This window comes from Carcharhinus amblyrhynchos, unplaced genomic scaffold, assembly GCF_965287045.1.
Source record: "Carcharhinus amblyrhynchos unplaced genomic scaffold, sCarAmb.v2.hapA scaffold_40, whole genome shotgun sequence".
NCBI classification, from domain to species: Eukaryota; Metazoa; Chordata; class Chondrichthyes; order Carcharhiniformes; family Carcharhinidae; genus Carcharhinus; species Carcharhinus amblyrhynchos.
In genome coordinates, this window is record NW_027649781.1 from 5,917,788 (window position 1) to 5,942,081 (window position 24,294).

Sequence of the window (24,294 nt, forward strand, 5' to 3'; positions counted from 1 at the left end):
CCCCTCCTCCAAGTCATTGATAAAAATCACAAATAGCAGAGGATTCAGCACTGATCCATGTGGCATGCCGCTGGTAACTGGCCTCCAGTCTGAAACTTTTCCATCCACCACCACCTTCTGTCTTCTATGCCTTAGACAGTTACTTATCCTAACGGCCAAATTTCCCTCTATCCCACACCTCCTCACTTTCTTCATGAGCCAACCATGCGGAGCCTTATCAAACACCTTACTAAAATCCATGTATACAACATCAGCTGCTCTACCTTCATCTACACACTTAGGTACCACCTCAAAGAACTCAATCAAATTTGTGAGGCAAGACTTACCCCTCACGAATCAGTGGTGACTATACCGGATTAAGCTGCATCTTTCCAAATAGTCATAAATCCTATCCCTCGGGACCTTTTCCATTAACTTACCAACCACCAAAGTAAGACTAACCGGCCTATAATTATCAGGGTCATTCCTATTACCTTTCTTGAACAGAGGAACAATATTCGCCACTCTCCAGTCCTCTGGCACTATCCCCATGGATATTGAGGACCCAGAGATCAAAGCCAAAGGCTCTGCAATCTCATCCCTTGCCTCTCCAAGCAGCCTAGGATATATCCCATCTGGCCCAGGGGATTTTGTGACCCTCAGGTTTTTCAGAATTGCTAATACATCTTCCCTCAGAACATCTACCTCCTCCAGCCTATCAGCCTGTATCATACTCTCATCCTCACAAACATGGTCCCTCTCCTTTGTGAACATTGAAGAAAAGTATTCATTCATCGCCTCTGTTATCTCTTCTGACTCCATGACCCGCCCTAACCTCATCCTGGTCATTCTTTTATTTCTCACATAAGAGTAAAAAGCCTTGGGGTTTTCCTTGATCCGCTCCACCAAGGACTTCTCATGCCTCCTCCTGGCTCTCCTAAGCCCTTTTTTAAAGCTCATTCCTTGCTACCTTGTAACCCTCAAGCGACCCAACTGAACCTTGTTTTCTCATCTTTACATACGCTTCCTTTTTCATCTTGAGAGGACATTCAACCTCTTTTGTGAACCATGGTTCCCTCATTCGGCCATTTCCTCCCTGCCTGACAGGGACATAACTATCAAGGACACGCAGTATTTGTTCCTTGAACAAGCTCCACTTTTCATTTCTGCCTTTCCCTGACAGTTTCTGTTTCCATCTTATGCTCCCTAATTCTTGCCTAATCGCATCATAATTACCCTTCCTTCAATTATAAACGTTGTTCTGCCGTATGGCACTACCCCTCTCCACTGCAATCATGAAAGACACCGAATTGTGGTCACTATCTCCAAAGTCCTCTCCCACAAACAAATCTAATACTTGGCCCGGTTCGTTACCCAGTACCAAGTCCAATGTGGCCCCACCTCTTGTCGCCCTATCCATATATTGTGTCAGGAAACTCTCCTGCACACACTGTCCAAAAACCGCCCCATCCGAACTATTCGACCCATAAAGGTTCTGATCAATATTTGGAAAGTTAAAGTCACCCACGACAACTTCCCTGTGACCTCCACACCTATCCATAATCTGTTTTGAAATTTCTTCCTCCACGTCTCTATTGATATTTGGGGGCCGATAGAAAACTCCTGAAGACTTGACCACTCATTTCCTATTTCCAACTTCAGCCCATATTACCTCAGGAGGCAGATTCCCCTCGAACTGCCTTTCAGCAGCCGCTAAACTATACTCGATTAACAATGCTATTCCTCCACCTCTTTTACCACCTTTCCTACTCTTACTGAAACATCTATACCCGGAACTTCCAACAACCATTCCTGTCCCTGTTCTTACCATGTCTCCTTAATAGCCACAAAATCGTAGTCCCAAGTCCCAATCCCCGCTCCAAGTTCACCTATCTTATTCCGGGTGCTCCTTGCAATGAAGTAGACACACTTCAACCCACCTTCTTGTCTGCCTGTACACTCGTGCGACATTGATACCCTCCTCAGTACGTCACTACACTCAACACTGGCTTCTGGACTACAGCTCGTTTTCCCATCCCCCTGACAAATTAGTTTAAATCCCTTCCGAAGAGCCGTGGCAAATTCCCACCCAGGATATTGGTGCCCCACTGGTTCAGGTGCAAACCGTCCTGTTTGTCCAGGTCTCACCTTCCCCAGAATGTGCTCCAATTATCCATGTAACTGAAACCCTCCCCCCTACACCATCCCTGTAGCCACGTGTTTATCTGCACTCTCTCCCTGTTCCTCAACTTGGTAGCACGTGGCACTGGCAACAAACCAGAGATAACAACATGGTTTGTCCTGACGCTCAGCTTCCACCCTAGCTCCCTAAATTCCTGTTTTAAATCCCCGTCCCTTCTCTTAACAAGTCGTTGGTACTGATATGTACCATGAGTTGTGAACTGTTCCCTCTCCCCCTTAAGGATCCTGAAAACACGGCCTGAGAAGTCACGGACTCTGGCACCCGGGAGGCAACATACCATCCATGCGTCTCTTTCATTGTCACAGAACCTCCTATCTGTCCCTCTAACTTTCGAGTCCCCAATTACTATTGCTCTCCTGCTCCCCTCCCCCGCCCCCCACCCCCTCCCCTTGTGAGCCACAGGGACGGACTCAGTGCTGAAGATCCGGTCACCGCGGCTTACCACTTTTAGATCGTCCCCCTCAACAGTATCCAAAGCAGTAGACTTGTTGCCGAGGGGAAAGACCACAGGGTATCCCTGTACTGACTGCTTCCTCCCAGCCCCTCTCACTGTCACCCATCTATCTTCATCTTCGGAGTAACTACATTTCTCCTATCCTCGCGCTAATCCAGCACGGAAAACCACAGGCTGTGAAGTTTGGCGATGGATCAGATTCATTAACAGGCAGGTAGAGGTAGAGAGATCAATGTGGATTGGAAATCAATGTCTTGTTTTATTGCAGAGATATTGTCTGTGATTCTAGTGTAAAATGTTTCATATATCTGACAGTGTTGAACATTGGGTTTTATTGTTACTGCCTGGGTGTTAAACAGCTCCTGTGTTGAGAACAGGAAAGAGAATCTGTCCTGGGGGACATGGGCACCCCTTACACAGCCCAGCGGAATTTACTAACATTCATTTCAACACATGGAAAATCTGGGAAGTTATTGAAATTGGAATTTCTGTCATTCTGAGCGGATTAAATTCTCAGTTTTGGAAAATGCCCTCACCCTCGGCAGCACCACGGAGACTTCTGCCATCATCGTTAAAATCTGAGCGAGGACTTTGGGCAGTCAAATCATGAAGTAATTTTTCACATCAAAGTGTCGGAGAAATGTGGAATTCTCCCTCATCTAGGGATAGATATTGGGAATATTGTGATCTTCCAGGGTATCAAGTTGAGGTGCTCAGTGGAATATACTGACTTTAATTTCAACTCAAGGAAAAGGTGGAAATTTCTTTCATTTTTGGCAACTCGGGGCTCCTGTCCTTGTCAGTAATTAATTCATTGCGGGTGCAGTACGTTTCTGGAATGAGTTGCGATTCTGCGTGAATTCAATTTTTCACTGTTACAGAAGTGCACCGCTGCCACCTGCTGACAAAACTCATTCCACCAAGTAAACGCAAAACAACAGCCAGGATTCATCACTCCCTCCTTTGGCTCCGGGTACTGGGCATGTTCATATCATCAGCAATGTTTCCAAAGGATGGAAGGTGCCCATTGGGCAGGGGTCGGATTCACTTCGAGACAGAGGAGACAGTTTCAAGTGACGCTGGAAATCCTCTGATAACATCGGTCACCAAATGCAATTATGTATTAAAGATAGTCCACCAGTCAGGAATGTGATGGAATACGCTCCACTTTCTTGGTTGAATGCAGCTCCAAAAACACTCCATAATACCATCCAGGACAAAACAGACACTAGACTGGCACCTCATCCACAAACAGTCACTCATCCACCATCGGTGCACCTTCGCAGCAGTGCGTACCATCTACAAGAAGCGCTGCAGAAATTCACCAAGGCTCCTTCAGCAACACCTTCCAATCCCATGACGACTACCATCTTGAAGGACAAGTGCAGCAGACACATGGGAAAACTACCTGCTGGAGGTTCCTCTCCAAATCACTCAACATCCTGACTTGGAAATGCATCGCAGTTCCATCACTTTCACTTGATGGAAATCATATCCTGGAACCCCCTTCCGAACAACACAGGGGTGTACCTCGCCTTCAGGGACTTCAGCCGTTCAAGAAGGCAGCACACGACTTTCTCAAGGGGTATGAGGGATTAAAAATAAATACTGGTCTAAACAGAGACGTCCACATCCTATTAATCAATTAAAAATATCGGCTGCCAACAGCGGTGGTGGAGGTGGAATCAATAGGTTCTTCCTGACGTGGGGAGAATGTACAGACTCCACACAGACAATGACTTGAGGCCAGAATCGAACCCGGGTCCCAGGCGCTATGAGACAGCAATGCTCACCACTGTATCACCGTGCCGCCATGGTTGAGAGCTTCAAGTTTCCAGGTGTCCAGATTATCAACAACTTGTCCTGGTCCCTCCATGTTGCGCTATGGTTTAGGAAACCCACCAACACCGCTACTTTCTCAGGAGGTGAAGGAAATTTGGCACATCTGCTGCAATTCTCAGCAATTTTTACAGATGCACCATAGCACCTTTTCCTGATATATCACAGCTTGGTAGGGCTCCTGCTCTGACCGAGACTGCAAGTAAATAGAAAGGGTTGTGAAAGTGGCCCAGTCCATCGTGCAAACCACCCTCCTTTCCATTGACTCTTCCCCTGCCTCAGAAAAGCAGCCAGCATAATTAAGGACCCCAGACATTCTCTCCTCCACCTTTATCTGTCAGGAAACAGATACAAAAGTCTGAGGTCACACACCAACGGACTCAAGAACAGCTTCTTCCATGCTGCCATCAGACTTTTGAAAGGACTTACCTTATATTAAGTTGCGCTCCACATCCTAGCTATGACTGTAACACTACATTGTGCACTCGCTCCTTTCCTTCTCTACGAGCAGTATGCTTTGTCTGTATAGCGCACAATAAACAATACTTTTCTTTGTATACTAACACATGTGACAATAATAAATCCAATCAATATCAAAATCACTAAAGCAGCCTGTTGGCAAGGGGTTGAGAAAGGTGTACACTCTGCTCGGTTATAACCCGAAAGAACTCCCCAGAAGGAGAGGGTGCATGGGAACACCAACACTTGAAAATTCCCTCCCAAGCCACCCAGCATCCAGATTTGGAAATATATCAATGTTCCTTCACTGCCCGAGAAGTCAAAATTCTGTAGCTCCCTCCCTAACAGCACTGTGGATGTACGGACACAGAAAGAAGTCTCACAACACCAGCTTAAAGTCCAACAGGTTTATTTGTAGCAAATGCAACAAGCTTTCAGAATAGGCTGTTCCTTCGTCAGGTGGGTGGGAGTTCCACACTGGTGGGTGTACCTACACTGCAGGGAGGGCAGCGATAGAGGCGGGGCGTAGAGGCAAGGGGCAGATGGTGAGGGGAATGTGGCGAGGGGGAGGGGGAACGCAATGAAGCGGAGGGGGAACGGGGCGAGGGGCATCTGTGGCACTGAGGGACAAGAGATGCAACCAATCACCTCCAAGGTTCCGCAATCCCGCCTCCCTTCAGATGAGTGACAGGCGCTCCGGCCAATCCTGCTCCCCAATTGGCAACGCCCCTGGAACGCTGCGTGTCAGCGGATAGGGCCAATCCGTTTCCGGCTTCCCTGATATCGTCCCTCTCTCAGTCTGAGTGACAGCAGCACTGGCCAATCGCCCTTCATCTTCCGGGACGGCCTCCTTTTCTGTCAATAAGTCATACTGACCAATCGGCTTACCTAATGCGCGGAAACCCGCCTCTTAATCTGAATGAATGCACAACAACCAATTGACTTACTGACCACTCGAAAAACCTGCCTCCCTCACGATGACTGACAGGCGGTTGAACCAATCGCATTTCAGATTCTTCAAAAATCGGTGTTCAGGCGCAGAGCGACAGGGGCGCGAACCAATCGCCTTCTAAGCTTCATGAACCCCGCCTCCTCAGTCTCTGTGACCGGAGTCTTCCCGGTGTCACGAGCACCCGCTTCTTCTCTGATTGACAGTTATAGCGACCAATCGACAGTCCCACCCCGGTCCCCCCTTGTAAATGACATCCACCCTGACGAATCGGCTTCTCTATTCCCCTGAATCCCGCCTCCCTCACTCTGAGTGACAGGAACTCCGGCCAATCGGCTTCTCCATTCCCCGGAATCCCGCCTCCCTCACTCAGTGACAGACACAAACAACATGTTGAGTTTCTGCTACTTGGATTTAATGATGAACTGGGGAATCTTTGAGAAAAACGGTTTCTGTTCCAGCGGTTCACAGATTGTTTTGTTTGAAGAATCATTTTACAAATGTAATCATGGAGCCCCCAATGTAAATTATAATTCTATATAATAACCACAATATGAACAGGTTCCATCAGTTTACAGCTGGCAGGAGGCAGGAAGACGGTGTGAAATTATGGGATGGATCTGTTAGAGACCTTTAATCCCGCAGATTGTCAGAGGCGCCGAGTTTTTCCCGTTGTTATTCAATCCCGGGCTGAAGATGGGAAAGATTCTCTCAGTGAAAGTGTGGGTGAAACTGTGGAGATGGGACATGTTGTCCGCATTGTAAAATGACACCTGTCCACCCTCATAGTCCAGGAAAACCCCGATCTTCCGGGGATTCACACTCGGGGTGAGGAGGGTCAGTGAGGGGGAGGTGAGGGCTAAATAAATACTTCCGGAAAACAGCCTCACCATCCAGAATCCGGACTCAGGGCTCGGGGAGATTCTCCCTTTCCTCTTCACAGACTCTCGGGCCACTCCCAGATCCCACCATGTCTTCTCCCCCACCTCCACCTCCCAGTAATGTCTCCCTGATGTGAATCCCTCTGATCCCAGGACAAATTCCCAGAAATCAAACCTCTCCGGGGTGTCAGGGAGCGGCTGCTGTTTGTCTCCGAGTCTCACACTGGTCCGGTCCTCAGACAGGATGAGCTGGGGATGCGCTGTGTTCGGATCCAGAGTCAGAGAGGCTGGAGCTGGGGGAAAGTTAAAATAACACAGTCAGTGATTTAGAGAGAGGGGGTAGGGAGGGGAGAGAGTGTGAGGAGTGAGGAAGAGAGGAGAGAGGTTTGTGAGGGGTCAGGGAGAATGAGGGGGAGGAGAGAGTGGGAGCAGGAATGGGATGGCAACATGGAGCCAGAGGGAGGGGAGAGGAGGGGGAATAGACCAGAAAGGAGAGACAGCGAAGAGCGGAGAGAAGATAGTGAGTGACAGAGAGATAGGGAGGGAGGATGAGAGGATAGGTGGAGGGGTGCAGTTGGGAAGAGAGAAAAGAGGCAGGAATGAGAGGGACTGGAGGCAGCCGGAGTGTAAAGAGGGAGATTGAGAGTGGGATGTGGGAGATTCAGAGTGGGATGTTTTGAGTGTGGAAGCAGGAGAGAGAACGACAGAGCAGATGACAGGGATTGGGATGGTGGGTGAGAAAGAAAGGGCAGAATAGAGAGAGCATCTGGAAGGCAGATAGTGTGGGAGGAAGAAATAAACAGACCCTTCCGTGTAAAGACAGGATGGGAAATAAAGCAGGAGGGGCATGGAAGAATGTGAGAGAGAGGGAAAGGGGAGAGAGTCTGAAGCGAGTGAGGGGGAGAAGTTTTGCAGAATGATGAGGGAAGGGGATAGGAGGTGAGGTGGAGAGAGATTATGTGTCAATGGGGGAGAATAGGAAGGTGCTGAGAGAGAGTGGGTGAGGAGCAGGGTCAGGGAGCAGGAGGGACAAATGAGTGGCTGGCAGGGAGATGGGATGGTTGTGGGAAATGGGAGAGAGATTGCGGGACAGATTGATTTCCAAGTTAATTAGTGTCACAAGTAGGCTTACATTAACACTGTAATGAAGTTAGTGTGAAAATCCCCTAGTCACCACACTTCAGTGCCTTTTCGGGTACACTGAGGGAGAATTTAGCATTGCGAACCAGCATGTCTTTCGAACTGTGGAAGGAAACCCACGCAGACGTGAGGGAGAACGCGTAGATTCTGCACAGACGTGACCCAAACCAGGAATCGAAAGCGGCTCCCTGGCTCTGTGGGGCAGCAATGCGAACCACTGAGCCACCATGCCACACAAAGTAGGAAGAAGAGATGAATTAAAGAGGGAGAGACAAAGGAAGAATGGGAGGTGAGCGAGAGAGGGAGAAAGGGGAGGGAGAGAATGTAGGTGGAAAGAAGTTAGTGGGGAGAAAGGGGGAGTATGTGAGCAGAGGAGTGCATAAGTGACAGGGAGTGGAAGGAGAGAGAGATAGCAGGGTTGGGGAAGGAGAATTTGAGAGAAGGAAGACAGGCTGTGAGAAGGAGAGTGGGGAGGTGACGGTCAAGGCTGAGGAGAGAGGGAGAGGGGACAGAGGTAGAGGAGAGAAAGCTGGAGACAGCGGGTGGGAGGTGATATCTCTGTGAAACATTGTGTAAATGTCACTGTACAGATTGTTCACAATCCGAGTCTGTAAGATATCACACAAAACCTCAATTCCAAAAACAAAAGAATTCGGAACAGGAGTAGGCCATTCGGCCCCTCGAGCCTGTTCTGAACAAGATCATGACTGATCTGATTGAATATTGTCAGTGATCCGGCCTCCACTGCTCACTGGGGTAGAGAATTCCAACACAAATGACCCTCTGATAGAAAACAAAATCTCATTTCTGTATTAAATGGGAGATTGCTAATTTTCAAAATGTGCAGTATACAAGACGCCATCGCAAGGGAAACATCCACTCAGCATCAATCCTGTCGAGTCCCCTCAGTGTCTTCTATGTTTCAATAAGATCACCTCTCATTCTCCTCAACTCCAATGGATATAGGCCAAATCTGCTCTGGCTTTCATGATAATATAACTGCCTTCATCCCAGGAATCCGTCTCTAATTCAATGGTCATTAATTATATTATGTATATTAATAATTTGGATAAGGGAAGTGAATGTACTACTGCTAAATTTGAGATGACACAAAAATAGGTGGGAAGGCAAGTGCTGAGGATGACAGGGTCTACAGAGGGATAAAAAAAAATTAGATGTGTGAGTGAAAGCTTGGCAGATGAAAAATAATGCAGGAAAATGTGAAGTTATGCAGATTGGTGGGAAGAATAAAGGAGCTGAATATGATTTAAATAGAGAAATACTGCAGAAAGCTGCAGCACAGAGGGATTTGGGATCCTTGTGCATAAATCACAAAAATGCTGGCATGCAAGCTCAGCAAGTGTTAGGGAAGACAAATGGAATATTGACCGTAATTGAAAAGGGAATGGAGTATGAAAATAGGGAGGTCTTGCTAGAACTGTACAAGTGACTAGTTTGACCACACCTGGAATACTGTTTTCATCCCCTCAACTCAGAAAAGACATGCCACCATTAAAAGTAGTCCAGAGAAAGTTAATTTGATTGATTCCAAATATGGCAGGATATTTTTATCAATCGAGGCTAAGTAGGTTGGGCCTGTATTCATTGGAGTTGAGAAGAATGAGAGGTGACCTTATTGATATATACAGGAGTCTCAGGGGGCTTGACAGCTTGGATGCCGATAGTTTGTTTCGCCTTGTGGGGGAGTCCAAGGCCAAAGGGCATATTCTCAGAGCAAAGGCTTATCCATTTAAGACAGAGATGAGGAGGAATTTCTTCTCTCAGAGTAGTGAATCCTTGGAACTCTTTACCGCAGAGAGGTGTAAAGACTGGAATATATCTTTGGGGCTAAGAGAGACAGATTTTCAATCAGTAATGGAATCAGGGTTATGGAAATAAGGTGGGAAAATGGAGTTGGAGGATTATCACGTCAGGACAGTCCTGATCTCATTGAATGGAAGAGCAGACTCAATGAGCCCAATGGTCTTCCTTTGTTTTATGATCTCATGATCTTACGTAAGGACATCAAAATATTGCACATTCCTCCAAATGCAGCCGCACTAAGGCCTTGTATGCTTGCAGGCACAATTTTTTATATTTGATTGTCCTTACAATAAACACTAACATTCCATTGATATTCCTAATTACTTCCTGTAAATGCAGACTAAGGTTTTGTGATTTTTACACCAGGACATCCAGATCCCTCTCTACACTAAAGTTCTGAGTTTCTCAGTGCGATATCAGACCAGACCCCAAATTTGTTACAATATTGGATGAGGGTCCATATTCGGTTATGTTCAGAATAGGAACAATCAACGTTTGTTTTGGTGCACAGAGCAAATTTGAAATCCCAGTTACTGAAGAAGGGTATAAAGCCATGAGATTCAATAATCTGAAAGAAATAGAATAATTTTTGAGACAGCGTCAGGGCATAATGGTTGGCAATGCTGCCTCACAGCTCCAGAGACATGGGTTCAATTCCAACCTTGGGTCACTGTCTGTGTTGAGGTTTGCACGTTCTCCCTGTGTCTGCATGGGTTTCCTCCAGGTGCTCCTGTTTCCTCCCCACATCAATGATGTGTGGATTAAGTGGATTGGCAATGTTAAATTGCCCCTTTAATTTTTGTGTGTGAGTGTGTGCCCTGTGATGGATTGGTGTCTTAACACCCTGTGCCTGTCGGCATTGTCTCTGACTCGCCAGGACCCTGAATTAGAGTAAGTGGGGAAGTGAGGAATAATTTTTTCTATTAAAGAGTCAACAAAGCAAACAGTTAATACTATATATCTTATCCATAAATAATGAACGAGGTAAGCATGAATTAAAAGGAAATCCTAATTACTCACTAAGAGGATAAAGCCATAAGATTCCATAATTTGAAAGAAACACAATGCACAGTGGTGCATTGGTCAGCTGCTACCTCACAGCTCCAGGCACTGGTCTCACACACACCTCAAACCTCACGTTAGATGACATGACCAAGGCAGAACACACAGACTTTCTCAATAATCTGTCCAAATGTCGATGATCACCATTCATTAAAAACCTTCCATAAATAATGGAGAATCAGGTGACTGGTATGAATGAAGAACAACAAGATGCTTTTATGCTTAAAAGAATAGTAGAAATAGAGAAATGAATGAGATTTGAAGTAAATAAATTTCCCCAGACTTGGTGGTCTCTTTCTCAGATGCTGAAAGTAGTGACTGTCAAGAAAGTTGATGCATTGGTGGTTATCTTTCAAAATTCTACAGACCCTGGAATTGTTCCTGCAGATTGGAAGGTGCAAATGTAACTCCGATGTTTAAGAAAGAAGGGAGAGAGAATATGGAGAATGAAAAACTTGTAAGCCTGACATTAGTCCGAAGGAAAATGCTAGGATCTGTAACAAATGATGTAATAACTGAACACTGAGAAAATAATGATGAATTTGGGCACAGTCGGGATTTCAGAAAAAGAATCAGTTTAACAAACTGCATAGGAACAGGCCCTTCGGCCCCCCAATCCTGCACCGACCATGCTGCCCAACTTAACTAAAACCCTCTACCCTTTTGGGGATCATATCCCTCTGTTCCCTCCAATTCATGTACTTGTCAAGACGCCCCTTAAAAGTCACTACTGTATCCGCTTCCACTACCTTCCCCGGCAACCCAATTCCAGGGACCCACTCTCTGAGTAAAAAATTTGCCCAGATCAATTTCCATCTGCCATCTCTCCGCCCAAGTCTCCAACTGTTGTATTCCCCGATGGTCCTCATCGCTATCCGCAAATCCACCAACCTTTTCGTCATCCGCAATCTTACTAATCAATCCAGTTATTTTCCTCCAAATCATTTATATATATTACAAACAGCAAAGATCCCAGTACTGATCCCTAAGGATCACCACTTGTCTCCGCCCTCCATTCAGAAACTCACCCTTTCATTCCTACGCTCTGTCTTCTTTGACTTTATCCACTTTGCTAGTTCACCTCTGATCCCATGCAACTTTAGCTTCTGCACCAATCAGTCATGAGGGACCCTGTCAAAGGCCTTACTGAAGTCCATGTAGACAACATCCACTGCCCTACTCTCATCAGTCATCTTTGTCACTTCCTCAAAAAACTCGATCAAGTTTGTGAGACACGACCTTCCCTTCACAAAACCATGTTGGCTCTCACTAATACGTCCACTTATTTCCAAGTGGGAATATATCCTGTCTCGAAGAATCCTCTCCAATAATTTCCCTACTACTGAAGTAAGGCTCATCGGATTGGAATTACCTGGATTATTCTTGCTACCCTTCTTAAACATAGGAACAACATCAGGAATTCTCCAATCTTCTGGGACCTTCTCTGTAGCTAGTGAGGATGCAAAGATTTCTCTCAAGGCCCCAGAAATTTCCTCCCTTGCCTCTCTCAGTATTCTGGGCTATATCCCATCAGGCCCTGGGGATATGGAGGGCATTAGATATGACGAGAGGTTGGAGAAGCTTGTTTTGTTCTCACTGGAACGATGGAGGTTGAGGGGCGAATTGATAGATTATGAGCGGCATAGACAGAGTTAATATTCAGAAGCTTTCTCCCAAGGTGGAAGAGTCAATTACGAGTGAACATAAGTTTACGTTGTGAGGGATAAGGTTTATAGGAGATGTACGAGGTACGTTTTTTTACACAGAGGGTGATAGGTGTCTGGGACTCTCTGCCGAGAGAGGTGGAAGGAGATACGATAGTGGCTTTTAAGGGGAGTCTTGACAAATACATGAATAGGGTGGGAATGGAGGGATATGGTTCCCGGAAGGGTAGGGGGTTTTAGTTCAATTGGATAGCATGGTCGATGCAGGCTTGGAGGGCCAATGGGCGTGTTCCTGTGCTGTAATTTTCTTTGTTTGATATGTTGACCTTCATCGGTTAGACTAAGTCAGTTAGGATTACAGTCACTGCAGTTTAGAAGGGTGAAAGGGGATCTCATAGAAACTTTAAAATTCTAACAGAGTTAGACAGGATAGATTCGTAAAGAATGTTCCAAATCGTGGAGGAGTCTGGAACGATGGGTCATAGTTTGAGGATTAGGGGTAAACCTTTTAGAACTGAGGTGAGGAGAAATTTCTTCACCCAGAGGATGGTGAATCTGTGGAATTCACAATAACTGAATTTAGTTGAGGCCAAAATGTTGTGTGATTTCGAAAAGAAATTAGATAAAGTTCTTGGGGCTAATGGGTCAAGAGATATGGGGAGAAGGGGGGATCAGGATATTGAATTTGATGATCTTCCATGATCAAATTAAAAAGCAGAGCATGTTTGAAGGGCCAAATGGCCTTCTCCTGCTTCTAGTTTCTATGTTAACTAGAGAACGATCTGGAGTGGCAGATATCTGTCAACCACCTGAAATCAGTTCATTCATGAGTGTTAATCAGTGCAGCAGGAAGTAAAACTAGCAAGCAACTCAGCAGAGGGTCTATAAATAAGACACACCTTTCAAAATGCATGGCCAGTAATAGGTGCATGAGACAGGTGACTGTGCTGGACTGGGATGGAGATTGAATGAGGGGCGAATCAGGTTCATGCGGGAATGAAATGCACGGGGGAAAGAAATGTGGTTATCATTGGAATTATTGTATGTTAATTAAGTGAGTAATTTAATTAAATTTAAGTAGATAACATGAGGAACAATGCAAGATAGGTGTTATGTTGCAGTTGAGGAATGTGTGATTTTGGATGTCCAGGTAATCCATGACTAACACATCTACAGAAAGTGTAAGCAGCTGGAGGACTTCCAGATCAGAATTTGTGAGTTAGAGGCTGAACTGCAGACACTGCACAATGAAAGGGAATGGGAGAAATCCCTGGACAATTTGATCTGGAATATGGTCACACCTCTTAGAATAGGGTCATCTGTTTTGGTCAGCAGTGAGTGACAGGAAGATGTGATCGAGAGCGAGACAAGGAAAGGGATGAGCAGACAGTAATGGAGGAACCTCAGACTTCGCAGTTGTTGAAAAGATTTGAGGTGCTTATAATCTGTGTGGATGAAAACAAAGGCTGAAAAGTGAGTGAGCAGTCTAACCATGGCACTAAGATACAGGAAGCCTATCAAGTGGGGGATAACAAACAGGAATGTGGTTGCAGTAGCGGACAATATAGCGTGGGACACAGATACTGGTCTCTGCAGCAAAAGCGAGAGCCCAGACAACTCAGTTGCTTGATCGTACCAGAGTTCTGAGCTGGAGAGGAATTTTCACTGTAAGTGGGAGGATCCAGTTGGCATGGACTATTTAGGTACCAAAGACATAGCCAGGACAAGCAAAGAAGATTGTCCTGGTCCACTCCACTAATGGTCAATCAGGGTGATATTGTGGGCTGGGACACGGAGGTTGGAGGGAAGTGGTCACACAAGCAGGGGTATTTGGGATGTCTGTAAAGGGCATAGTCACCGTGAGAGGCTCGGTACAAATTAAGGAGCAGAACCTCAAAGGTAATAATCTCTGGATCATTACCTGAGCTACATGTAAACTGGCAGAGGGAAAATGAGATGGCAAAGATGAATGTTCAAAGGCTGGTGTCTGGATCATGGGCATTGGCACCAGTATTGGAGATAGTGGGGTTGTTTTGATTTGATTTATTATTGTCACATTTATACTGTGAAAAATATTGTTTCTTGCAGGCTATACAGATGAATAGTACTATTCATAGAGTACATATGAGAGAGGGAAAGTATAGGATGCCGAATATAGTGTTACAGTTACAGATGGGGTGAAGAGAAAGCTCAGCTTAATATGTGATAACACCAATCAAAAGTCTGATGGCAGCAAGGAAGAAGCTGTTCTTGAGTTGGTTTGTACGTATTCTCAGACTTTTGTATCTTTTTCCCGACAGATACAAGAAGTTGGAAGAGAATATGTCCAGGGTCCACGGGGTACTTGATTATGCTGGCTGCTTTCCCTGAGGCAGCGGGAAGTGTAGATGGAGTCAATGGATGGGGGGCTGGTTTGCATGATGGATTAGGCTACACTTTGTAGTTTGTTGCGGTCTTGGTCAAAGCAGGAGCCATATCAATGCTTTCTATGGTGCATCTGTAAAAGTTGGTGAGAGTCGTGGTGGTCATGCTAAATTTCCGAAGCCTCCTGAGAAAGTACAGGCACTGATAATCTTTCTTAACTATCGTATTGGCATGGAGGGACCAGGACAGGCTATTAGTGATCTGAACACCTTGAAATCTGAAGCTCTCGACCATTTCCACTTCCTCCCTGTTCTTGTAGACAGGAGCATGTCCTCCAATACGTTTCCTGAAGTTGATGACTCTCGTTCATTTTACGACATTGAGGGAGATTGTCGTCACACCATTTTGCCAGATTCTCTATCTCATTCCTGTAGCCCATCTCATCATTGTTTGAGATTTGACCCAGTACAGTTGTATCATCAGCAAATTTGAATATTGGGCTGGAGAGGAATTTGGCCACATGGTCATCGGTGTTTGAGGAGTATCGTCAGGGACAGAGGAAATAGCCTTGTGGAGCACTGGAGTTGAGGATGATCACAGAGGAGATGTTGTTACCTATCCTTACTGATTGCGGTCTGTAGAAAAAAATTCTAGGATCCAGTTGCAAAGGGAGGAGCCAAGCCATAGGCCAGGGAATTTCAAGATGAGTTTTGTCGGAATAATGGTGTTGAAGGCTGAGCTGTAGTCAATAAATAGGAGTCTGACACAGGTGTCCTTGTTAACTAGGTGATCCAGGTTTGAGTGTCGGGTCGGGGAAATGGCGTCTTCTGTGGACCTTTTGCGGTGATAGGCCAACTGTCGTGGATCCAGTCAATCTGGGAGGCTGGAATTGATTCGTGCCATGACAAACCTTTCAAAGCATTTCATAATGGTGGATGTTAGAACCACCGGACGGTAGTCAAGTTAAAGTTTATTTATTAGTCACAAGTAAGGCTTACATTAACACTGCAATGAAGTTACTGTGAAATTCCCCTAGCCGCCACAGTCTGGCCCCTGTTCAGGTCAATGCATCTAACCAGCATGTCTTTCAGAATGTGGGAGGAAACTGGAGCACCCAGAGGAAACCCAAGCTAGCACAGGGAGAATGTGCAAACTACACACAGACAGTGACCCAAGCTGGGAATCGAACCCAAGTCCCTGCTAACCACTGTGCTATCTTGCCACCTCCCCCACTCTCCCCCCGCCACCCCATGCTGCCTCATTGTTGGGACAGTCTACACCTGAACTGCTAGAATGAGTGTTCCAGGAAATTGCATAACACGGGAAGTAAAAAGGGCTTCAAACTGAACTCAGAGGGTAAGCTACCTTGAATATATGTGGCAAATCCAGGGGGAGATTCAAGGCAAGAAACCATCAAAATAATATGGGAAATGGGGATCAGAGAATAACGGGAATGGACAAACAGATAAAACCTACGAATACACCAAGAGTCAAGACTAATTAGTACAAAGATAATAAAAAGATGAAACTAAAGGCTCTGTATCTGAATGCACACAACATTCATCATAAAGTTAACAAATTGATCACACATATTGAAGTAAATGAATATGATCTGATTACAGAGACATTGCTGCACGAGGAAAGGATAACATTTACTAACATTCAAGAAGAATAGAAAGCTAGGTAAAAGTGGAGTGGGAGCACTGTTTATCAAGGACCTCACTGTGCAGTAGCTGGAGATGATCCTGGTTCAGGAGATCCGGATATAAAATCGGTTTGGAGATGAGGAATAGTCGGGGAAAGAAGTCAATAGTGGGAGTCGTTGACAATCCTTGCAACAGTAGCCACAATGTGGGTCACAGATAAAGAGACAGTAATAATCATGGGTGATTGTCATCTAAATATAAACCAGAAAAATCAGGCTGTAGTTGCCTGGATGGGGAGTTCACAGGATTCTTTTGAGGAAGTTTCTCATAGCGGAATGTTCTGGAATTAACCAGAGAGTAGGTTATATTAGACTTGTCTTTATGTAATGTGAGAGGAATAATTAGTGAATTCTGAGTGAAGGCAGCACTTGGTCGCCGCAACTACAATATGATTGAATTTGAAATCCAGTTTGAAAGGGAAAAGAGAGGGTCTAAGTTCGGTATTTTAAACTGAAATAGGGGCAACTATCTCATCATGAAAGCTAAGCTAGTTGTAGTGAACTGGGTCCCCAGGCTTGGGGATATATCGACACAGAAGCAATGGCAGATATTTAAGATGATATTTCAGAATATTCAGAATAAATATATTCCCACTGTAAAGAAAATCCCCAATGGGAGGACCCACCATCTGTGGCTCACTGAAGAAGTTCAGGAAAGGCTCAAATTCATGGAAAAACATATAACTGAGCAAAGATGAATGGCAGGACAGATGACTGATGAGAATGTAAAGAATGGCAGAGATCAAACCCCCACAATAATGTAGCAGCAGCAAAATAGGTATCCAGTGTTCCCACACTAAACATAAGGAGAAGTCACATTGTCTGTACAAACTGGAGACATTTGATATAACTGGAGACTCAATACAATCTTGATCTTCCATTGGATGGTGATGTCCCACCCAGAGGAACAATCTATACAATTAATCCCTGGTCTTAAAGGGACCACTGGAAACCCTAATAGAAACGATATAAGGAGTTATTTGCTCTGTTTCCTTTCTAATATTTATATCGGAAACGACAACATCAAAACAAAAGACTTCATCATCATTGCAATGCTGTTCCTGTGATCTTGCTTGGACATTGGTTTTCTCATTTTCTACATTCAAACATTTGACTGTTCCTCAAAATAATTCCACTGGTTCTAAAGTGTTTAGGCTCACACTGCAGGAATGAAGGGAGCTTTTGATGATTTCTCTGTGACCAGGAGGTGAGTTATTTTTCTTACTCCTGCTTGCTGGAGGTAAAGGCAAGTGTTAAATTAAAAGCGGATGCGTTTAGAGTAGCTAAGAGTAGTGGGCGAGAAGAGGATTGGGAGAGGTTTAAATGTCATCAAAGAATGACAAAGAAGTTGAGAAAGAAGGGTAGGATAAACTCTGAAGCTGGGCTAGCGCTTAATATAAAAAAGGATAGCAAGAGTTTTTATGAATATATAAAAAGGAAGAGGCTAAGTAGGGTCAACGTTGGACCCTTAGAGGATGAGAGGGGGGACTTAGTGGTAGGGGATGGGGAAATGGCTGAGGCCTTGAATAACTTTTTTGTTTCGGTCTTCACGGAGGAGGACGTGAATAATTTGCCGGGTGTTAGCGATGGAAAGATGGTAGGAGTGGAGGGCCTGAATGACATTATTGTTACTAGAGAGGCAGTGCTCGACAGACTGGAGGGACTGATTGTGGACAAGTCCCCAGGACCGGATGGAATGCATCCAAAGGTTCTGAAAGAAATGGCGGAGGTGATAGTGGATGCCTAGGTGATTATTTTCCAAACGTCACTGGATTCCGGGGAAGTGCCGGAAGATTGGAAAACGGCTAATGTTACGCCGTTGTTTAAGAAGGGTGGCAGACAAGAGGCAGGGAATTATAGGCCGGTTAGTTTAACGTCTGTTGTAGGTAAAATGTTAGAATTCGTGACCAAGGAGAAAATAGCGAGGCATCTTGAGGAGAATTGTTTGATAGAGCAGACGCAGCACAGTTTCATTAAGGGGAAGTCGTGTCTGATGAATTTATTGGAGTTCTATGAGGATGTGTCTAGGGTGGTGGATAGAGAGGAGCCGGTGGATGTGGTGTTTCTTGATTTTCAGAAGGCGTTTGACAAGGTGCCTCACAAGAGGTTATTACAGAAGGTCAGGGGGCATGGAGTTGGGGGTAGGGTGTTAGCGTGGATAGGGGATTGGCTGTCAAATAAGAGGCAGAGAGTGGGGGTCAATGGGTGCTGTTCGGATTGGCGGTTGGTGACTAGTGGAGTGCCCCAGGGGTCAGTGCTGGGGCCTCAGCTATTTACCATTTATATAGATGATCTGGAGGAGGGAACCGAGTGTATGGTGCCGAAATTTGCTGATGACACCAAGATTGGTGGAACGGCAAATTGTGCGGAGGGTGTGGAGAGTCTGCAGAAGGATCTAGATAGGCTGGGCGAATGGGCCAGGAACTGGCAAATGGAATTTCATGTTGGCAAGTGTGAAGTTGTCCACTTTGGTAGGAATAATGGTAGGAAGGACTATTACTTACATGGTGAAAAACTGCAGCAGGCGACGTTGCAGAGGGACCTTGGGGTCCTTGTGCATGAGTCGCAAAAACCCAGCCTGCAGGTGCAGCAGGTGGTCAGGAAGGCTAATGGGATGCTGGCCTTCATAGCGAGGGGGATTGAATATAAAAATAGGGAGGTCTTGCTGCAACTGTACAGGACATTGGTGAGGCCGCAGTTGGAATACTGTGTGCAGTTTTGGTCACTGCACTTACGCAAGGATATTTTGGCCTTGGAGGGAGTGCAGAGGAGGTTTACTCGGCTGATACCGGAGTTGAGGGGGTTGAACTATGAGGAGAGGCTGAATAAACTAGGCTTGTACTCGTTAGAGTTTAGAAGAATGAGGGGAGATCTCATTGAGACATATAAGATGATGAAGGGGATGGGTAGGATTGAGGTGGAGAGGCTCTTCCCGCTCAGAAAGGACAGTAGGACTAGAGGGCAAAGCCTCAAGATAAAGGGGGGGGGGGGGGCGCGATTTAGAACAGAGTTGAGGAGGAACTTCTTCACTCAAAAGGTGGTGAATCTCTGGAATTCTCTGCCCGTTGAAGTGGTGGAGGCTGCCTCGCTAAATATTTTTAAGACGCGGGTTGATAGGTTTTTGATAGGCAAGGGGATTAAGGGTTATGGGGAGAGGGCGGGAATGTGGAACTGAGACACGACAGATCAGCCATGATCTTATTGAATGGCGGGGCAGGCTCGAGGGGCTAGATGGCCTACTCCTGCTCCTATTTCTTATGTTCTTATGTTCTTTCTCTCTCACTCCTGCTGTGTATTCATGAGGATTTCTTGTCCCCTGTTCCCTCCTCAGGAACGACAGAACATTTTCCCACACTGCAAACCCGCGGGAAACTGGACTGAGATTTTGTTCTGAAGATCAGCCCTCAGAATGGATTGGGCCTCTGATCAAATTCATCGAGTGAGTGATGGGTTCACTGGTTTACTACCTCAATGGAGTCACTCAAAAACTCAACCTCACTCAATCCAAACTGCCCTGTCATCCTCCCTATTCTAGATGTAAAGCTTTGATCTCGACTCTGTGACTGTGTGAAACCTGTGGACGTTTATAACCACCCTTTTGTTCCAGATCTTGAACATTTCAATAAGATCACCACATTCCCTCCCTTATCCACTGCAGACTCACACTTTCTGCATCCATCCTCTTGATAAAGGTGTCGAATTCCACCAAACAGATTATCTGCCGTTTAACACCTACTCTCTAATGTCTGTGTGTCTTCCTGATAAATGATGAGAAAAAAATGTTTCCCACAATGACAGACGAGACCAGTCCAGTATCCTGGAGCAATTCCATTTCACATCCTGAGATTGGTGCTCTATTCCTCTGGTTATACAGATCCCTTTACTGCTTTGACACACAGTGCTGATGGCTTCAGATGCTAACCCAGAGGAACCTCAGAAAGAGAAGTATGAGAATGGGGAGACTGCAGGTATTAACAACTGGAAATGTGAGTATTTAAGCTGGATCTTTGGAGCCCATTCAATATATTTACAACTGGATTGATAAGCAGGACAATTAATATGAGACTTACCGGGGTTAATGAAGTTTATCATTTCTCTCCATGCTCTATACTGTAAAAGGTCTTTGTACTTTCTGATAGGCAGGGCGGCAGCAGATACTGATAGTTTGATATACTCCTTACTAATCCTGTAAATGGTAAAAATGATGCTATGAATTTGTATTTGTTAGAAGAATTTAGAACTTATTTAAATGGTCAAGTTTACAGCATTTTTGATGACAGAGAAAATGCACAAAGTGAAATGTTAATCTTGTTTCTCTAAATGAGAAATAAATAACTTTTAAATTCAAGGGCAGAGAATGGAAACGGCCATGTCTTGAAAAAGGTTCAAAACCTGGTAACAGACATCACAGACTGCAGGAAATGATAAATATTTAGCCTGTCCACTTGCAGTATGATAAACAAAGTTTGTAGAACAAAGACAAAGACTGAAAACATCCCAAAGCTCAATATCCAATTCTGCAATCCCTGGCCCCACAGAATCCTGCTCTTCTCTACTCCTGACACCTTGAACATCTCTGATTTCAGTCACTCCTACATTGGGAGCTGAACCTTCAGCTGTCGAGGTCCTGAACTCTGGAATTCTCTCCCTGATCCTCTCTATCTTTTTTACTTTTTTCTTCCTTGAAGACGCTCTCTCAAATCTACCTCTATCATCCAAATTAATCTTTCCTTATTTGGCTCTGTGTCAATTTACTTTGTCATGCTCCTGTGAAACTCCTTACAATATTAATTTCCAATAAAAGTTCTATATGAATACAAGTGTTGTGTTGTTAAGGACGCAGAGCCAATTTTTATTTAGTACAATCTTAGAATCTATTCTCCCTTTAACCTGAGACTTTCTCGGGTTGGTCAGGCTCCATGGAGAGACATGGGTGTCCCACTCCTTAGAAACATGGACTGCGCGGTTCCCTGAGAGTCAGTGGGAAGGTCACAGACACTAACAGCCAACATCAGGCAAGTAATCTCTTCCGGCCTGGTTGTATTATTTACACTTCCCTGTTATTTATTACAATATCGTAGAACAGTTATGTAAAATCACTGTAATGAGTTGAGTTATCATAAAGTTCTCGTCAGTGTGTATACGCGGAGCTTATAATTTCATGCAGTGTGTGATGTCTTGGTAACTAATGACCGAACGTTTAAAGTTGTGACAACAACCAATAAATAAATACAAAATAACACATCACTGAGTTTATTTTACCAAACTGCAGAGTTTCAGTGAAGAACATGTCCTACCTTCTCTCCCGACAAGCTTCCTCCTGAAAGAAATGAATCAGGAACAGTGAGGATGACAGTAACAGATTTCAGGAGCAGTTAGACTGGCTGGTGAAATGAGCAGACTCAGAGCAGATAAGATTTCACACGGAAATGTAAAGTGATGCATTTTGGAAGGAAGATTGTGGAAAGTCAAATAAACTGGAATTGAACATCAGTCCCGCTCACAGACACAGTGACTCTCACACACCGTACCAGACACACCCACACACTCACAACATGGAACTGGAACCGAGTTACAATGGGAGTTCCAGGAGTAATTGAAACTCGGGAAACACGAAAATAATCACAAACCAACAGTGAAAATCTAGGAAACTTATTACAGGTATTCCCGGGAATCTTCTTCAGTGTGGGAGCCATTAGTTCAGAGTTACAGCAGAACTTCCACGGAATAGACAGAAATTTGTTGAATTCGGTTACTGTTTTTCAGTAAATTTTATGCAAATTTCACCATTACCATCAGTTATTTAGTGACTGTGTGAAGTTTCCCTGAACTGAGACACAATATATTCCCTCACCTTCAGAAATATCAGCTGGTCTTTTTGCTCCATCTGTTTCCGCAACTTTGAGAGTTTCTCCTCAATAGAATTTAAATTCTCCTGAATCTCTCGAAGGTTTCTCTCCATCGGTTCTAGAATCCTCTCCTCTTCTTCCCTGAGATCTCTGAGTAATCGCTGCTCTTTCTCAGTGAGAAACTGGTGCATTTTAGTGAATTCGGATGTGATGTGGGTCTGCAGACTGCTCGACTGTTCCTACCCAATGAAATGTGAAACATAATTAATGTTCCACGATAAAGGGAACAAAACTAACCGAGATCCCAGAAAATCAGCACAGGGACACCTTACCCTCACTTCAGAAATCTTCCGTTTCTGTTTCTTTTCCGTTTTTAGAACCGCCAATTTCTTCTCTGTGAGAGAAACTGAAGAAGATTTGAGCTGATCCTGGGATTGGGAGAGAAAATCACAGAATGAAAGTGCTGGATGTTGAAAATGTGATAAAACTATCAGGTAAATAATATTCCCCTTTTACCTTGTAGATTTCAACAGCTTCATCGGTGGGCAGGAAGCGGTGCTCTCTGTGTTCGCGCGAATCTCTACAAATCAGACAGATCAATTTCTTGTCAGTTTCACAAAACAGCTTCAGTTCTTCCTGATGTTTCTCACAGTGAAGTTTACTTTTCTTCTCTTTCGGATTCAGCTTTAATTGTCGAGCTTTCTCGGCCAGATTCGCTAAGGCCCGATTTACCCTGAGGTTTCTTTCCGGAAACTCCTGTCTACATTCCGGGCAGGAGTTTATCTCCTTCTTTTCCCAACACTGGGTGATACAGGAGCGGCAGAAGTTGTGGTCACAATCCAGTATTACCGGATCAGTGAAGAAATCGAGACAAATGAGACAAATTGTCTCCTCGGTCCAGCTCTCTGCTTGTTGTCTGGAAGCCATGCTCACACTCAGCACTTCCTGATTCAAACCGCTTTTACTTTCGGTGTTACTGCCGCACATCCTCAGTTCAGGTATTTACTGATGAAGATCACTGCAGCACTCAGGGAATTATTATTACAGAGTGGGCCCTGTCCCCGCCACTTTCACACTGGAGATAACAACTGGCGCGGTCTCAAGGATAAAGGAGGGAAATCATTGGACTCAGTCGGGGGCAGGTTGGGCTCCCGGGGATGTTGACAGTGGAAAGAGAGAGAGAGATGGAGAGATAGAATGGGGAGAAGAGGTGGAGATGGGAGGGATCGAGATTCCATTACATTTCTCTTCAGTCTGAACCCAGAGCCGATTAAAACCACTCTATTGAAACTCGGTGTGAGATCCAGATCCAGAAATTGAATTGTGTTCATGACTGCGGCCGCTCACATTAAAACATCAAGTACTATAAATTTCAAGGAGACATTTTACACAGCAGGTATCGGGAAGATATTTAAAGGGTTCCATCTGTGAAGTTTGGTTTATTTTCTAGAAAGAGAAACTTACAGTTTTATAAATGTTTATGAATCCCTCCCGGGGACCCCGACCCTGAGAAACATCAACTGATGACCGAGCGAAAACAGAAAATGCTGGAAAATCTCAGCAGGCCTGACAGCATCTGTGGAGAGAGAACAGAGCTAACGTTTCGAGTCTGGATGTCTCTTCGTCAGGTTCCAGCATCCGCAGTAATTTGCTTTTAACTGATGAGGGAACATTTGAAGTGGAATCTCTCCTCCAATATTGGGCGGAGTTTCTTCACACAGAGAGTGGGGAGAATGTGAAACTCGCTGTCACATGGAGTAGGTGAAGGAGACAGAGTTGATACATTGACAGTTCTACTCTCCCAGTCCCTGATAAAGAGGAAGCACATCACAGGGTGTGGGGGAAGGACTGTGGGACATAGGAAATGGGAGAGGGTAAAACGACATCCTGTTGGGATTGAATTTGAAGAGTTTCCCCCAACA

At 45.0% G+C, this 24,294-nt stretch overlaps 1 protein-coding gene across 1 annotated transcript; it reads right to left on the reverse strand.

Annotated features, from left to right (window-relative positions):
* Nucleotides 1–6,506: 6,506 nt before the first annotated feature.
* Nucleotides 6,507–23,305, reverse strand: LOC145335744 (zinc-binding protein A33-like). Its single transcript, XM_080181464.1, has 6 exons — nt 22,889–23,305; nt 22,705–22,800; nt 22,378–22,611; nt 21,821–21,843; nt 20,594–20,709; nt 6,507–7,057 (listed from the first exon to the last, which is right to left on the reverse strand). The coding sequence occupies exons 1-6, from the start codon at nt 23,297–23,299 to the stop codon at nt 6,507–6,509; spliced, it is 1,431 nt and encodes a 476-aa protein (XP_080037590.1). The 5' UTR covers nt 23,300–23,305.
* Between the last annotated feature and the right edge of the window lie 989 nt (nt 23,306–24,294).

What these genes read in the sequence shown, in the direction of transcription:
- LOC145335744 (XM_080181464.1), bottom strand. Translation starts at nt 23,299, where the DNA reads ATGGCTTCCAGACAACAAGCAGAGAGCTGGACCGAGGAGACAATTTGT. An exon ending in ACCAGCTGATATTTCTGAAG is followed by an intron (nt 21,844 to 22,377) that starts GTGAGGGAATAT and finishes CATTTCTTTCAG; the next exon opens with GAGGAAGCTTGTCGGGAGAG. An exon ending in GAAGCTTGTCGGGAGAGAAG is followed by an intron (nt 20,710 to 21,820) that starts GTAGGACATGTT and finishes TACCATTTACAG; the next exon opens with GATTAGTAAGGAGTATATCA.